Source organism: Oncorhynchus mykiss, chromosome 3, assembly GCF_013265735.2.
Source record: "Oncorhynchus mykiss isolate Arlee chromosome 3, USDA_OmykA_1.1, whole genome shotgun sequence".
Taxonomy (NCBI): domain Eukaryota; kingdom Metazoa; phylum Chordata; class Actinopteri; order Salmoniformes; family Salmonidae; genus Oncorhynchus; species Oncorhynchus mykiss.
This window is the reverse complement of record NC_048567.1, coordinates 23,840,916-23,858,598: the sequence shown is the minus strand read 5'-3', so window position 1 is coordinate 23,858,598 and position 17,683 is coordinate 23,840,916. Positions and strand designations below refer to the sequence as shown.

At 40.9% G+C, this 17,683-nt stretch overlaps 1 protein-coding gene across 2 annotated transcripts; it reads left to right on the top strand.

Moving 5' to 3' along the window:
• The first annotated feature begins 8,674 nt into the window (after positions 1 to 8,674).
• LOC110514697 (cathepsin K) lies at positions 8,675 to 17,258 on the top strand. Of its 2 annotated transcripts, none has more exons than XM_021593963.2 (8): positions 8,675 to 8,822; positions 11,245 to 11,371; positions 12,176 to 12,298; positions 13,243 to 13,395; positions 14,192 to 14,410; positions 16,104 to 16,269; positions 16,415 to 16,523; positions 16,659 to 17,258. In XM_021593963.2, the coding sequence occupies exons 2-8, from the start codon at positions 11,246 to 11,248 to the stop codon at positions 16,756 to 16,758; spliced, it is 996 nt and encodes a 331-aa protein (XP_021449638.1). In that variant the 5' UTR covers positions 8,675 to 8,822; position 11,245; the 3' UTR covers positions 16,759 to 17,258. The 2 variants fall into 2 exon arrangements, with proteins under 2 accessions (XP_021449638.1, XP_036828496.1); XM_036972601.1 differs by lacking the exon at positions 8,675 to 8,822 and adding an exon at positions 9,799 to 10,085.
• Positions 17,259 to 17,683: the final 425 nt, after the last annotated feature.

The following is a 17,683-nucleotide window of genomic DNA, read 5'->3' as shown; positions in this document are numbered from 1 at the left end:
TTATCGCTTGCACAGTGCTCCTTGGGATGTTTAAAGCTTGGGAAATATTTTTGTATCCAAATCCGGCTTTAAACTTCTTCACAACAGTATCTCGGACCTGCCTGGTGTGTTCCTTGTTGTTCATGATGCTCTCTGCGCTTTTGACGGACCTCTGAGACTATCACAGTGCAGGTGCATTTATACGGAGACTTGATTACACACAGGTGGATTGTATTTATCATCATTAGTCATTTAGGTCAACATTGGATCATTCAGAGATCCTCACTGAACTTCTGGAGAGTTTGCTGCACTGAAAGTAAAGGGGCTGAATAATTTTGCACGCCCAATTTTTCAGTTTTTGATTTGTTAAAGTTTGAAATATCCAATAAATGTCGTTCCACTTCATGATTGTGTCCCACTTGTTGTTGATTCTTCACAAAAAAAATACAGTTTTATATCTTTGTTTGAAGCCTGACATGTGGCAAAAGGTCGCAAAGTTCAAGGGGGCCGAATACTTTCGCAAGGCACTGTACTAAGGTCTACCAGCACTAAGATCAAAATGTGGTTTGATGCATTCTAAGCAATGATAGATTTCTCATCCAGAGCCTCAAATCTTTGTTGTAGTACAATGTGTTTCTAATTCTCTGAACACTGATTGACTTATTCAGGACAGGCTCAGGCATTCACCAGATGCTTTTATCTAGAGTGACTTCAAGTCAACACATACAGTAGGCCTATTGGTACATGTAACCCATGTGGGAACCTGCAACCCCATGCTCCACCTGAATGAACAATCTACAAAACTGCAGTTATTCATTATCTAGTCTGATTCTCTAACCCTTTCAAATGGTGAAAGAATGCCCAGCTATAATGGTACAAGTGGTTATTTTCAACACATCTGGACGTTCCAGAGTTGCGGGACATTCAAATCAAACAATCCTGCCTACCCTCCTGGTTTCTCATGGATCATTCATTAGAGACAATACAGAATATTATAAACATTCAATTTAAAAAGAAATGTACTAGAATTGAATGAAATATAGACTATACTTGAATCTGTCAAACATATTTTGAAACCCTCCAGTTTAAATGCATTTGTCTGAATTGGTCAGTGACAAGTGCACACATTTCACATCTGAATTCAAACCCACGCATACACATTTCAGTAGATTGGAAAAAATCTGAATGAATGTTACTCCACATACTGATACTGGACAGGGAATAAACAACAAATATGTATAATTCTCCTAACAAAATATATGGGTTGGTTGTAAATTCCAAAGCTTCTACTGTGGAATTGCTGTAAATTCTGTTACAAAATATGGTATAGGAGGGGTCTTATGATGAGTGTATATATAAACTTGCTCTATATATGGTTGTTTATGATCATTTTGTTGATTTTATAGAACAACACAATGATGTCAGATTACTTATTATTATAGTACCAGACCAGCTTAGTCAAGCTGGAGATCCCATCCCATGACTCAGTCACGGGATTGGTCATATGATCAGAGCAGAGGATCCTGGGAGGTGATCTGTTTCCAGTTTTGTGGTGGGCTCAATGGTATGCACAGAAACAGGAAACAGATGTGGCCTCCTCTCCAACAGCTCTCTCAGGTCTCACTGAATATTGCACGTAAATTCAAGTAAATAGAACATGAAATCTGTTTAATGTAACGGTACCAGGATTTTGGACAGAACAGAAAGCTCTCTAGTAACACAATGACCATACCATTTAAGGAACTGTAGGTGAGAGTGGAGTAAGTCATGCCAAAGGGTTAGTTGAGCCACACCTTGTTGCTAGGATACCATACACAAAGTGAATCATGTAAGCAAATATTTGGGAATATGTCATCTTTTCATGGAATCTGTGAAGGAAGAGACAACATGGAAAAATTGGTAGGTCCAAAAAAATGATTTTCACAATGTCACGTTCTGACCTTTATTTCCTTTGTTTTGTCATTATTTAGTATGGTCAGGGCGTGAGTTGGGGTGGGCAGTCTATGTTTGTTTTTCTATGCTTTGGGGAATTCTATGTTTCGGCCTAGTATGGTTCTCAATCAGAGGCAGGTGTCATTAGTTGTCTCTGATTGAGAATCATACTTAGGTAGCCTGGGTTGCACTGTTTGTTTGTGGGTGATTGTCTATGTTGATTGCTTGTTTTAGCGCAGTTTGCATTAGCTTCACGGTTGTTAGTTCGTTTATTGTTTTTGTATAGGGTTTCAGTGTTTTCTGTATTAAAATAAATGATGAACACCTACCATGCCGCATTTTGGTCCTCCGATCCATCTCGCCTCTCCTTTTCAGATGAAGAGGAGGACGACCGTGACACACAAAGTCAAATAGATGTATTGTGTTATAGGTTTCATGATGCTTGTATCTAAACCAAAGTAGATTGTTTTAAGACAGTTTTATACATCAGTTGGGGTCTCTATAAGCTACAATATGAGGTCCTAAACATGGCATGAAAGCTCATACTCAGCTGTGTGGGCTAACATAGTCAAAATGGAACTTGCCTACAAATTTCCACATTGAAACAACATCCCTGGTCCCAGACATTTCCTGCCCCCTTTTGAAGACACCTCGCATTTGTGTGATTAGTCAAGTTAAAATTATGAAAAATTCCTTCTTCAGCTGAGTTTGTATTTGTATTTATTATGGATCCCCATTACCTGCTGCCAAGGCAGCAGGTACTCTTCCTGGGGTCCAGCAAATTTTAGGCTGTTACATACCATTTTTAAACATTACAATACATTCACAACAGATTTCACAACACATTAAGTGTGTGCCCTCGGGCCACTACTCTATTACCACATATCTACAACACAAAATCCATATGTACGTGTGTGTACAGTGCGTATGTTATTGTGTGTGTGTATGCATGTGTCTGTGCCTGTGTTTGTGTCTCCACAGTCCCCGCTGTTCCATAAGGTGTATTTTTTTTAATCTGTTTTGTAAATCTGATTATATTGCTTGCATCAATTACTTGTTGTGGAATAGAATTCCATGTAACATGGCTCTGTGATACTGTGCGCCTCCCATAGTCTGTTCTGGACTTGGGGACTGTGAAGAGACCTCTGGTGGCATGTTTTGTGGGGTATGCATGGGTGTCCGAGCTGTGTGCCAGTAGTTCAAACAGACAACTCGGTGCATTCAACATGTCAATACCTCTCACAAATGCAAGTAGTGATGAAGTCAATCTCTCCTCCACTTTGAGCCAGGGGAGATTGACATCCAAATTATTAATGTTAGCTGTCTGTGTACATCTAAGGGCCAGCCTTGCTGCCCTGTTCTGAGCCGATTGCAATTTTATCTTTGTGGCACCTGAACACACAACTGAACAGTAGTCCAGGTGCGACAAACTAGGACCTGTAGGACCTTGTTGAAAGTGTTGTTAATTAACCTCTCTGGGATATGTGGGACGCTAGCGTCCCGCATGGCCAACATCCAGTGAAAATGCAGAGCGCCAAATTCAAATAAATTACAATAAAATGTAAACTTTCATTAAATCACAGATGCAATACACCAGATTTCAAAAAGGCTTTACGACGAAAGCACACCAAACGATTGTTAGGTCAATATATGGTCACAGAAAAGCACAGCCATTTGTCCAGCTAAAGAGAGGAGTCACAAAAGCATAAATAGAGATTAAATTAATCACTAACCTTTGATCTTCATCAGATGACACTCATAGGACTTAATATTACACAATACATGTATGTTTTGTTCGATAAAGTTCATATTTATATCCAAAAATCTCAGTTTACATTGATGTGTTACGTTCAGTAATGTTTAGCTTCCAAAACATCCGGTGAGTTTGCAGAGAGCCACATCAATTTACAGAAACACTCATCATAAATATTGATGAAAATACAAGTGTTATGCATGGAACTTTAGATAAACTTCTCCTTAATGCAACCGCTGTGTCAGATTTCAAAAAAGATTTACCAAAAAAGCACTCCATGCAATAATCAGAGTACAGCGCTCAGAGCCCAAGCAAGCCAAACAGATACCCGCCATGTTGTGGAGTCAACTAAGTCAGAAATAGCATTATAAATATTCACTTACCTTTGAGGATCTTCAACAGAATGCACTCCACGGAATCCCCGTTCCACAATAAATGTTTGATTTGTTCCATAAAATCCATCATTTATGTCCAAATACCTTCTTTTGATATGGCGTTTGGTAAACAAATCCATTTTTTCTCAATTTTTTCTCAGGTTTTTGCCTGCCATATGAGTTCTGTTATACTCACAGACATCATTCAATCAGTTTTTGAAACTTCAGAGTGTTTTCTATCCAAATCTACTAATTATATGCATATTCTAACTTTTAGAACTGAGTAGCAGGCAGTTTATTCTGGGCACCTTTTTATCCAAGCTACTCAATACTGCCCCCCTGTCCCAAAGACATTTTAAGGCAGAGCTGCACTTTATTATGGACAGGCTTCTCCCCATCTTAGCTACTATTGTATCAATATGAGTTTAGTCATCTCAACTTGCTTAATTTCCACATTATTCATTGCAAGATTTAGTTTGAGGTTTAGGGTTTAGTGAATGATTTGTCCCAAAATACAATGCTTTTAGTTTTAGAAATATTTAGGACTAACTTATTCCTTGCCTCCCTTTCTGAAACTAACTGCAGCTCTTTGTTAAGTAATGCAGTCATTTCAGTCGCTGTAGTAGCTGACGTGTATAGTGTTGAGTAATCTGCATACATAGACACACTGGCTTTACTCAAAGCCAGTAGCATGTTGTTAGTAAAGGTTGAAAAAAGTAAGTGGCCTAGACAGCTGCCCTGAGGAATTCCTGAGTCTACCTGGATAATGTTGGAGAGGCTGCCACGAGTGTGCAAAGCTGTCATCAAGACAAAGGGTGGCTACTTTGAAGAATCTCAAATATAAAATATATATTGATTTGTTCAACACCACTTTTTTGGTTACTACATGATTCCATATGTGTTAGTTCATAATTTTGATGTATTCACTATTCTACAATGTAGAAAATAGTACAAAGAAAGAGAATAGAGTAGGTGTGTTCAAACTGAGTAGGTGTGACTGGTACTGTATATGTGTATATACAGTGGAACAAAAAAGTATTTAGTCAGCCACCAACAGTGCAAGTTCTCCCACTTAAAAAGATAAGAGGCCTGTAATTTTCATCATAGGTACAGACAAAATGAGAAAAAAAATCCAGAAAATCACATTGTAGGATTTTTAATTAATTTATTTGCAAATTATGGTGGACAATAAATATTTGGTCACCTACAAACAAGCAAGATTTCTGGCTCTCACAGACTTGTAACTTCTTCAAGAGGCTCCTCTGTCCTCCACTCGTTACCTGTATTAATGGCACCTCTTTGAACTTGTTATCAGTATAAAGACACCTGTCCACAACCTAAAACAGTCACACTCCAAACTCCACTATGGCCAAGACCAAAGAGCTGTCAAAGGACACCAGAAACAAAATTGTAGACCTGCACCAGGCTGGGAAGACTGAATCTGCAATAGGTAAGCAGCTTGGTTTGAAGAAATCAACTGTGGGAGCAATTATTAGGAAATGGAAGACATACAAGACCACTGATAATCTCCCTCGATCTGGGGCTCCATGCAAGATCTCACCCCGAGGGGTCAAAATGATCACAAGAACAGTGAGCAAAAATCCCAGAACCACACAGGGGGACCTAGTGAATGACCTGCAGAGAGCTGGGACCAAAGTAACAAAGCCTACCATCAGTAACACACTACGCTGCCAGGGACTCAAATCCTGCAGTGCCAGACGTGTCCCCCTGCTTAAGCCAGTACATATCCAGGCCCGTCTGAAGTTTGCTAGAGAGCATTTGGATGATCCAGAAGAAGATTGGGAGAATGTCATATGGTCAGATGAAACCAAAATATAACTTTTTGGTAAAAACACAACTAGTCGTGTTTGGAGGATAAAGAATGCTGAGTTGCATCCAAAGAACACCATACCTACTGTGAATCATGGGGGTGGAAACATCATGCTTTGGGGCTGTTTTTCTGCAAAGGGACCAGGACGACTGATCCGTGTAAAGGAAAGAATGAATGGGGCCATGTATCGTGAGATTTTGAGTGAAAACCTCCTTCCATCAGCAAGGGCATTGAAGATGAAACTTGGCTGGGTCTTTCAGCATGACAATGATCCCAAACACATCGCCCGGGCAACGAAGGAGTGGCTTCGTAAGAAGCATTTCAAGGTCCTGGAGTGGCCTAGCCAGTCTCCAGATCTCAACCCCATAGAAAATCTTTGGAGGGAGTTGAAAGGGTGTTGACAACATCACTGCTCTAGAGGAGATCTGCATGCAGGAATGGACCAAAATACCAGCAACAGTGTGTGAAAACCTTGTGAAGACTTACAGAAAACATTTGACCTCTGTCATTGCCAACAAGGGGTATATAACATAGTATTGAGAAACTTTTGTCATTGACCAAATACTTATTTTCCACCATAATTTGCAAATAAATTAATTTAAAATCCTACAATGTGATTTTCTGGATTTTTCTTCTCTCATTTGTCTGTCATAGTTTAAGTGTACCTATGATAACTACAGTCCTCTCATCTTTTTAAGTGGGAGAACTTGCACTGTTGGTGACTGACTAAATACTTTTTTGCCCCACTGTATGTAGATATCTTTGTTAGAAAGAATGCTATATTTCTCACATCTAATTTGTTTGCTTAGCAATTTCGATATAAACTGGGCAGGTCTTCGTTCAAAATGAACACTCCATTGGAATTCCAGTTAATTCAAGTATTGACGCTGTCACATTAACATGGTAAATCAGAAAATACTGAGTAAAAGACCAACGCCACCCACTCCACAAACACACCAACATGCGCACGCGCACACACACACACACACACACACACACACACACATGCAAGCACATACACATCCCCACATCGCCATGACATGTTCTCGGTCTGAGGGGAACTGCTGGTTGATCAATGGAGACAGTCTTGGTCTCATTATCTAGAGTGGCTGGCCCAATCAAACAGTACCTGAAAGAGTCTTAAAGGAGCTTAAGTCTCATTCTGCTGGCCAGTGAGCTCTGGAGGGCCATGTGCATATGCTCCAGGTGCCCCAGTCTATGCCAGAGATCAGACAGATTACAAATGGTCATTGATGAGTGCCAGACTAGCTCCCTTGCACATGAATGACTCTCATACTCGAGACTCCACATGGTTTGACCTTAAACATTACACTTCTACTTTTGAAACAGAGAGAACTAAACATCTTTATTCTGTTATCTAGTGTTTTATGTTGAAATAATGATAATGTCTTATCAAAAATGGTAAATAGATTTGGTGGATAAGACCAAGAAGCATGTTCTTGAGATGCAAAAACATTAGGAAATGTAGTGAGGTGCGTACTGGCGGCAGAGAAGTCAGACGCAGGAGAGCGAGCGAAAACTGATTTACAACGGTGTCGTTTAATATCCATAAACCACCGTCAACAGAACACTACAATAAATGGGTCAAACAAAACCCGGTAATACCAGCATACCATACACAAGCACTACAAGAAACAATTATGGACAAGGGGGGGGGGGGGGGGGGGGGGGGGGGGGGGGGGGGGACAGAGGGTTAAATACACAACATGTAATTGATGGAATTGGAACCAGGTGTGATGGAAGACAAGACAAAACCAATGGAAAATGAAAAGTGGATCAGCGATGGCTAGAAGGTCGGTGACTTTGAACGCCGCCCGAACAAGGAGAGGGACCAACTTCGGCGGAAGTCGTGACAGAAAATCCACTCAAACATGAATTCAGCACAGGAAGAATAGTTTGGGTTGAATAGGGCCCCATTTTACATGAAAAAAGTGTGAGTAATCAACATGCAGCTTAGTGGGTTGTTATCATTGTTGAGTGTATGTCACGAGATGCATTCTTTTTTAAGGGGTGATTTAAGCATGTAGAGTCATGTCTGACTCCATGTACCTAAACATCATGAGACAGTCTTCATATATACACAGTCCTGACACATTGGCTCAGGACCATAGGGGGTTGACTAACACAGGGAAGTACCCACTCCAAAAACAGAGGAATCGTGATTATATGCAGAAGGGGGGACCATAGCATAGAATTGTTGGGATTTGCCACAGACAGTATTTAATATTCTATATAGAGAGGCCACTGTGAAACTTTTGTATGTATTATAAGTAACCCTGACTTGAGTCACATGGAAAAATTCTACTTTGTTTCAGCTATCCAAAGTGAAGGTCCAAAGTTATCCAAATGGCATACCCCCCCCCCCCACCCCCACCACCACCAGACAACACCACCCCACTCACCACATTCAATTTTACCTCTGATTTACAGCATGCCTAGAATTATTTTGCATTACTCCATTGAGTAATTTACAACGTAGGCTCATTCTGAAATAAGAAATATTATACAAATATTTAGTTGTTTGATATACAATCATTCCTTTTCTTTATTTTCTGAATCTTCTAAATAAACAGTAAGAGGATACTGCTTGCCTACATCTTTTAATTCAAATAATCGTCATACGCTTGTTATAAACAAATGCGACTGAGATGAATGTGCACAATGAATAAAGGCCTATTGCAATGTTAAATATTGACTTTGAAGTTAGAGACGCTCCTGTAATTTGACACCTGACATCATCTGGCTGGCCCCTTTAGATGAGCGATTCCAGATGTAATTCCCCTTTACTGAAACTTTTCCCCCTCCTAAACTCCCGTCGCACTTCCTCAAACTCCAGACTATATAACTACTCACACGGCGACCTACTTCATCGCAGGGAAACAACTGGTCAAAGGAATTCATCCGACACCTTCTCTCCAAGTCTACAACCAAGGTAGAATTTGCCAACTTCACATTTTTTTTTAATTTCTTAAATCGGCAAACTTTTGATGTTGTCTTTATACCTACATGATTTTTTACACTGTCATTTTGTTGAACTGTGTTCATTAGAACTTTCAGTTTCACTTGGGATTTTATGTTTCCATAAAACAATTTACCAAATTTAATTAAGTTAATTCCAAATAACTTTGATAAACACTGCGTTTTGACAAATAGTAGGATTCGTTTTTTATAGAGCTGTGATGTGATTATAAGTGTACTTAATATATGCTGTTTGCAACAAAGAATGCACTTTGGTCATGGTGTAGCCAAACAGTTATCATAGAAATTAAACTGTTCTCAAGTTAATTATGAAACCTTTATAGCCTACAATAATTTATAGCACCATGAAACAATTGGAATATTAGACATTGAGTAAACCATAAATTGCTAGCATTATTACTGTGCGGCAAAGGTTTATACAGTAACATGAAGTTCCCTATGAATGATCTGAGGAATTTCCATAAAACATAGAGGTACTGTCTTTTGTTATGTTACTTAATTACTTAACCACTTAATAATGAGGCGGAGCCAGAAAAATATGAACTGAAACTCAATGTACTTCAGCTCTCTTATGGATGTTATGTTGTCAGTATTAAAGTCAACATCCATTTCTGTATTTGTACTGTAATTAGTGTCCATCTTTGGGATTTCCTAGACCAGCCTTTCTTAAAGTATGGGTCGTGACCCGAAGTGGGTCGCGGACCTGTTAATAGTGGGTCGCGACGTGTCAGAGTATATTTATAATTATTTCATTAATTACTGGAATTGATTTGGCCAAGTGCATCTGCGTGTGCTTCGTGGATTACTGGGTATTTTTTTCTGCAGTTTTCTTGAAGATCACTTCGCGACACACACGATGCAGCGCTGTCGTTCAGCAGCAGATGATGCGCTGTCAGCCACTGATTTGTCATTCCCACTCGCCATCATTCACCGCTATCATCAAATGGAGTCATGCCAGCCACAAGTTCTGACCGAGCTCAATTGTCATGAAACGCATATACAGCGATGAGTTTCTCTCTCTTTCATACAAATTTATAACGAGGAACGCCCACAATGTGTTTTGTGTGTGGAAGCGCTTAGTAATGAGTCTCTCATAACGAACAAATTAATAAAACGACACGTCCTGACCAAACATCCACAGCATGATGGTAAACCCAGGGAGTTCTTTCAGAACAGGACAGAATGATTCAGGAAACAGTGATTCGACAGTGGAAAAGTAAGTCAGCTAGCAAGGCATTGTTGTCATTTTATAACAGGTATATCATAGTAGTAGATGTGAGTTTCTCTTTCAAACAATCCCCTGGACTTGTACACAGCTAATAGCTAACATTAGCCAAAGCAAGCTAGCTACTGATAGTGCAACCCTAGTAGCAGTGCAGATGAAGATGAAAAATGATCAGGCCTAATGTACATCTTACTGTAGAAATGATTGTTGAAAACTAGTCTAGGTTGGAACTGTTGCTGTTAAAATACAATAATAATTTGTATTCTTAACTGGAACAAACTGATTGAAACTAGATGCTTTTTGAGGCAAACACACTCACAGTTATGCGTTGTTCATCTACAACAGGAAGCGGTCTCCTGCCTGACTGAGAAAGCAGTAGATGTTCTGGTCCAGTTTGGCACCACATACCTATGTCAGTCAGGGTTCTCAACTGTGACATACTTCAAAAACAAGTACAGAAACAGTTTCAAGGCTGAGCATGACCTCAGTGTTACACTGTCAAGACATGCTCTCATTAGGACTGTGTGTGTGTGTTTTCCGGTCTATATCTGTGTGATGTGATCAATCGGTTTATTCCAGTTGAGAATAAAAACATGTATTGTACGATTTCTACAGTAAAATGTACAGTAGGCCAGATTATTTTTCATCTGTACTGTTACTTAGGGTTGCACTATCAAAAACTGAGCCTGTGTGTGTGTGTGTGTGTTCTATTATTCATCTGTGTGATGTGATCAATCAGTTTATTCCAGTTAGAATTCAAATTACTTATTGTATTTTAGCAGCAACAGTTCCAACCTAGACAGATATGTAAGAGTGTTTTTAATGGAGGAAAATAAACATGAATATATATTGATATTTAATTCCATTGATATTTGTTTTTGTCTATATTGCATTTGTTTTAGGCATAATTTCAATGAAATGTACCAATATTTATGTATAGTTGCATATTTTCCTAAGCTTGGGTCCCAGGAAAACACAGAATTTCTCATTTGGGTCCCAGGCTGAAAAAGTTTAAGAACCCCTGGTCTAGACAATTAGGTGCTGCCGCAATATGTAAATGTAGAAATATAATGCAATTATCTAATTTTCTTTATCAATGTCATATGTATTATACATCAATGACGAAAGCAGCCCTTATGTCTTTTCCCAGAATGCTGCTGTGTGGTTGTGTGCTGTTGCTCTTGGGCTCAGTCCTAGCCCATCCTCTGAATGAGATGTCACTGGACGCACAGTGGGACTCCTGGAAGACCACCCACCTGAGAGAGTACAACGGCCTGGTGAGTGTCTGTCTGTCTTTCTGGCTGCCTGGCTAACTACTCACATTTATGCAGTGCTTTTTGTTTAAGTTCTACCCGTTCCTCCTCCTAAGGTTAGCAAATACAGAACGATTACCTCAACCTTGGATAGCAAATATTCATGATGTTTCTTATTTGCTTTGATGGTGAAAAATGCTTTTGAATATCAAAGCCATTCATCATTATGAAATTAGTTATTATATAGTGTGTCACTTATAAGAACAATGTGATCTTTAAGTCAATAGTTTACAAACTATTGTGGAAAACTTCTGTATGTGTTGTTCTCCCTTGAAATGTTTTGTTATGATACCTTGCAAGCAAGAAAAGCAGGAAACATGAGAACCAATCCTCCGTTCAGAATTTCAACTTCCTTGTTTTTACAGTAAAGAGTTATCAGCCAAGCTGTTAGAAACTCAAGTATTTCAGTGCTACAAGATAACTTGATTTTATAAGACTATGTTTGGGCCTCACTGCTTCGGGATGTGTGTGTCCCACAATTTGCAGTCAGCACATTCCTCAGCAGTCAGCCGAAAACACAGAACAGCACTTTTTCCCCTACTACATCCAGCTTTGAAGCATCATTCCTCACACACTGTAATGACTGATCGAAGGCTCTGTAAAGAGTTGACAATAAATATTTTCCTAACTACCTTTCACCTCCACCATTTTGTGTCTATATGAACCAGTTCAGTTGCACTGTGGAGACTGTGAGCATAGGGACCAAAGAACACACGAATGGCCAGCTGTATGATTGACAGTTGTGTTTTGTTGATGTTTTCATGGTAGGGGGAGGAGGCGATCCGTAGAACCATCTGGGAGAAGAACATGCGTCTGATCGAAGCCCACAATGAGGAGGCCGCTCTGGGCATTCACTCGTACGAGCTGGGCATGAACCACCTGGGAGACATGGTGAGTTAGTGAGCCACATCCTCTATGGGTGATTTTTGTTGTTGTGTGCATACATGGAGAAAAAGCACACCAAAAAGGGAGGGTCTAAAAAGGGTCTAAGTAACTCCATGTGGAAACATACGTCTGGAATGATATGTCAGAGGGAAACTATTTTGTGTTTGCTGTCCTCGGTTATACTTTCTAATCAGTGTCTCCCTACTGTCCACGACTTATCATTTTGGGTATGTGTTTCAAATAGGAGAATGTCCCAAAGGTTTTATTTATAGTTTTATTTCACAAACAAAATCAAGCACAGGACAGAGTAGTGACTTTTATCTGATGCAGATAGAGCACAGTCATCTGTGTTTTTACTCGTGCAATGGCCTACTGATTAAAAGGGAGGGTGTTAGGTTAGTGACCATTAAATCTACCCCTAGCTGTGACATGCATGTCAGGTCTGGTCATGAGTGATGACTGTGTTAGCGGGAGACTTGAACTTGAACGGGCTGTAGATTAAAATGGTAGGGAAAAGCAACCTGATATATAGCTGCTTGGCTTTTACTGCTTGGCTTCTATGCCACTCATTAATGCTTTGTCCATTTATTATCCATCGGAGGACCCAGAGATCTGTTCATCTGAATGTCAGTTTCACTTCTATGTTGAGATACGCTGTAAATAAAATAAGGATGTATAGTACTTCCAGTTTTACAGAGACTAGCAGTAACCTAACATGTTTCTGCACTCGTACTCGTGTCAGGGCATGGTGGGTTTAGAATTATGTAAAATGTGTCTGTTTAAAAACATATATGTATTTCATGATCTCCAATGGGATTAATAAGCCATTGATCTATGTGATAACTGCTGGACTATAAACATGGAAACACTTATCTCTACTTATAGTGGGTAAAAGGTTCATAGTCTATTGCTATGCATGCATAATTCCCTCATCCCTCTCCTCTCCCCAGACGTCAGAGGAGATAGTTGCAAAGCTGACTGGCCTTCAGGTGCCCATGAACAGGGACCGTAGCAACACCTGGATCCCTGGCAACAATGTGGTGAACCTCCCCAGGTCCATCGACTACCGCAAGAAGGGCATGGTGACCCCAGTCAAGAACCAGGTTAGAGGAAGCGAACAACAAAGAGCTGTCACTCAAGTCCAGTGTTTCCCCTAGATGTATTTCTTATTTCCTAGATTTGTTGCACCAAAATGTTCAATCAAGCTTAATTGAGGCCAAAATAATGGTTTTAGGTAGAGAGCAACAATCTAGGCAGGGTGCCATCTGAACATTTTTAGGGGAAACACAGGGTTATAAAGAACAGATTTCATATTCCTCTTTGCTTTCAGTGAGGTAGAAAATGATCACAGTTACAGTACAGTCACGTAACCTGTCTAGGACAATAAAAACCCATGGTTTGTCTAATTGACTTAGACAAGTAAAGAATGTTTGATTATGAAAGGTAATTACTCATTATGATCTAATTGGACACTAAGGCATTATTTATTATTTATGTAAACATGGAATTTAGTTAAGTGGTACATTAAGTACCCAGGCTGAAATGTGGAGTACATCTTTGCTACCAGGGAACACTAGGAGATTAGCCCTAGATTTATACCATTCATCTAATGAACATTAGGTCACTTTACATGAGCACTAATAGTCTGTGGTATCACCAAAGAGCTGTCAGGTTCAGGGGGGATGTGATTGATAGTGAGGCGTAAGTGCAGTATGTCTACCCTCTAGTGGTGAATAAGATAACTACAGAAGTTCTGAGGCAAGACGAAAAAAACATTTGCTCAAACCCTCTGAAAGCTTTTTTTCAATCAGGGCCTTTGACTCTCTGTCAAAGTGTACCACCTTATGGACAAATTGGAGAAGGCAGCTCTGTAAATGTTTTATGTCCTCTCTTTCTCAGCTCTCCTGTGGCTCCTGCTGGGCCTTCAGCTCTGCTGGGGCCCTGGAGGGCCAGCTGGCAAAGACCACAGGCAAACTGATAGACCTCAGCCCCCAGAACCTGGTGGACTGTGTTACTGAGAACAATGGCTGTGGTGGAGGCTACATGACCAACGCCTTCGAATACGTTGAGGAAAACGGAGGCATCGACACAGAGGAGGCTTACCCTTACCTTGGCCAGGTAGGGGCATGGTTTGGCTGACATTGAAAAAGAATGTGACTGTCATTTTAGTGGTTTGCCAAACAGCTGTTTTAGTTTGTTGAAATTACATTTTCAGTCAACGTTTTCTTACAACACGTCAGGTGAGTTGGAATATGCTGGATGACGTTTGCAGTTTCTGATTGAGCTGTCACATCACATGCTCTTTAACCAAAACAAGCTAATAATCACATGCGGTTAACCATAAAGTGCTAAAATGTATTTTTTGGGTCAATTCCGGGAAGTGGTGACGTCCATGGTCTTATGTATTCTCCAATGGCCTAACTACAAACAACACAAATACTCACTTCCATATTGTTTTGTAATTTGCTTGCATGTAAAAAACATAACACTCAGGCAATTCTTTCTTTACCACTTCTGTAGTTGTCCACATTTTCCTATGATATATAGAACACACCACTACCAAGGTGCTATGAAAGTCATTTGTCATTTGCTAGCAATGTACAGTAGTAACATAGCACCAAGACCAGCTATAGTGGAAAGTCAGTAGGCCTGATCACCAACAACGACGAGACAGCCTACAGGGAGGATGTAGGTATTCTTACGGCGTGGTGCCATTTAAACAACCTCTCTCTCAACGTTGGCAAAACAAAGGAGCTGATTGTGGACTTCAAGATAAACCAGGCTGGACAAGCCACCATCCTCATTACAGGGCCGCCATGGCGACGGTCTGCCGTGGAGACGGTCATCTCAGAGAACCTGAAATGGTCTAACCACACGAACACCGTAGTGAAGAAGGCAGCGACTCTTCAACCTCAGGATACCGAAGAAGTTCACAGTGTTCTACAGAAGCACCATCGAGAGCATACTGTCGGGCTGCATCACAGCCTGGTATGGCAACTCCACCACCCCGGACCACAAGGCTCTTCAGAGGGTGATACATGCAGCCAAACGCACCACTGGGTGCTCACTGCCTGCCCTACAGGACACCTACAACACCAGGTGTCTCAGGAAGGCCAAGAAGATCATCAGGGACCCCAGCCATCAAAGCCATGCCCTGTTCTCCCCGCTTCAATCACTCAGACGCAGACAGTACAGAAGCATCATGGCAAAAACTGAAAGACTGGCCAATAGCATCAGGCTGCTGAATAGCCACCACTACTGGTCAGCTACCTGCTCCCTCACCCCTGTTACTCCCCCCATGGACATCCCCCCACACCCTCAACTCTCACTTACCTTACCTGCTACTCCCCCCATGGACATCCCCCCACACCCTCCTGCTGCTCCCCCCCCCTAACGGATTTAACTCTGCCCCCACCCCAACGACATTCATCACTGTTGCAGTTGTTAATATGTATATTATAACTTTTGGGTTTTCATTTCCCCCAATGATCATAATGCTGCTCCCGCTGTGGTCATTCTACCCCCCCCCCCCCCCCCCCCACACAACCCCACCCCCAACAGTCTTTACTCTGCCTCCACCCCAATGGACATTTATTTCTCCATCACTGCCACGGTTGTTATTATGTATATAGTGCTATTTCTAATGTTTTTATTACCATTTTCATTATTTTATTTCACTAGTCCTGCATGTTGGAGCTCACAGCCTAAGATTTTCACTTTACCTTGCAACCACACCTGCAACCCTATACATGTGACTATTCAGAATCTGAATCATAAATAAACCAATCCATGTGTACCACTCTGTCTACAGGATGAGCAGTGTGTCTACAACGCGTCTGGCATGGGTGCTCAGTGTCGCGGGTTCAAGGAGATCCCTGAGGGAGACGAGCAGGCACTGACCAAGGCTGTAGCCAAAGTGGGGCCTGTGGCTGTGGGCATCGATGCCACCCTCTCCACCTTCCAATTCTACCAGCGAGGTGAGTGACATTCTGCCTCCAAGAACCATGGATAGAAGAATCAACCACTTGTAGTGGTTTAACACACGACACATGCCAGTAGACTCCTAAAGCGCTTATCTTAAAGCTTATTGAAGCTCATTCCTTTACACTGTCATTTACTCAGGTGTGTACTACGACCCCAACTGCAACAAGGATGACATCAACCACGCCGTGCTTGCAGTGGGCTATGGACAAACTGCCAAGGGCGAGAAATTCTGGATCGTCAAGAACAGGTGGGTCACAATGCACTGGGCTTATTCAATGGCATCAGGTAACACGTTTCACACTGTTGACTTTAAATGTATTTTTTCTAAATCACCATTAATTATCTTTATCCTCTCTCTCTTGCTCTCCCCCCTCTCTAACAGCTGGAGCGAGAGCTGGGGCAAACAGGGCTACATCATGATGGCACGTAACCGCGGGAATGCGTGTGGCATTGCCAACCTGGCCAGTTACCCCATCATGTGAACACCAAGCGGCAGAGGGCACCATGGAAGCAGGGAAGCTAAACCACCAATCAATGACTACACCCAATACAGAAAATAACACTATGTTTCTGGAATAGCACATTCATATAGTCTGGAGGTTTGAGTATCCCAGAGTTCTTTTGCAAGCACTTTTAAACGCCCTACATCAAGTCTTACTGTTATATCTTCAAACTGCCAGACTTCAATTGTAGTCTGATCTACAGTGGAACAACTATGATTGTGATGAAGGATGTGCGTAGTGCACAGCACTTTACATAGGTTGTATTCAGTGTGTCAGGTCAGGTAACATTGCTGTGCAATGGGAGTTTTGTCTCACTTTCCTGTCAATGCAAAAAGGGCTTGTTGATCAAGATTGCTCCTGGTGGGTTTTTTGATGATGTTGACTTTTATTTTATTGTTCAGCACTTTTACACCAAATTCTGTTGATTGAATTGTAACATTGTTTTCTATTAAATGGAATAAAAGTTGATTCATTTGAAATGTGAGTGTGTGTGTGTGTGCCTGTACATTTCCCCATTGAAGGGAAGAGAAGTGAAAGAAAGAAAGACAAACTAAAAAAGGAAGATTAAGGTTTCTGAGGTTCTTCAGCTATATTAAGTATCTCAAATCAACTACCACTCAGTATACCCTATTGCAGTGCTGTATGTATACATACACAACAATATGTAAGAATTATACATGTATTTGTGTTGACTGTTAAATCTGATGATGATGAATACAGTATAGATTAGAAGCCTTCTTGAGGTCCTGAGATAGAGAGACAATGACAGAATAAACAGGTGAAAATGTCACATAACAGTTTCATACCAGTAACGCCTCTTCCTGCCTCAGACTCACCCCCTCAAACAACAGACTTCCTGTGATCTAGTCTTAAAATCAGATGAATTCTCCTGAATAGTTAATGT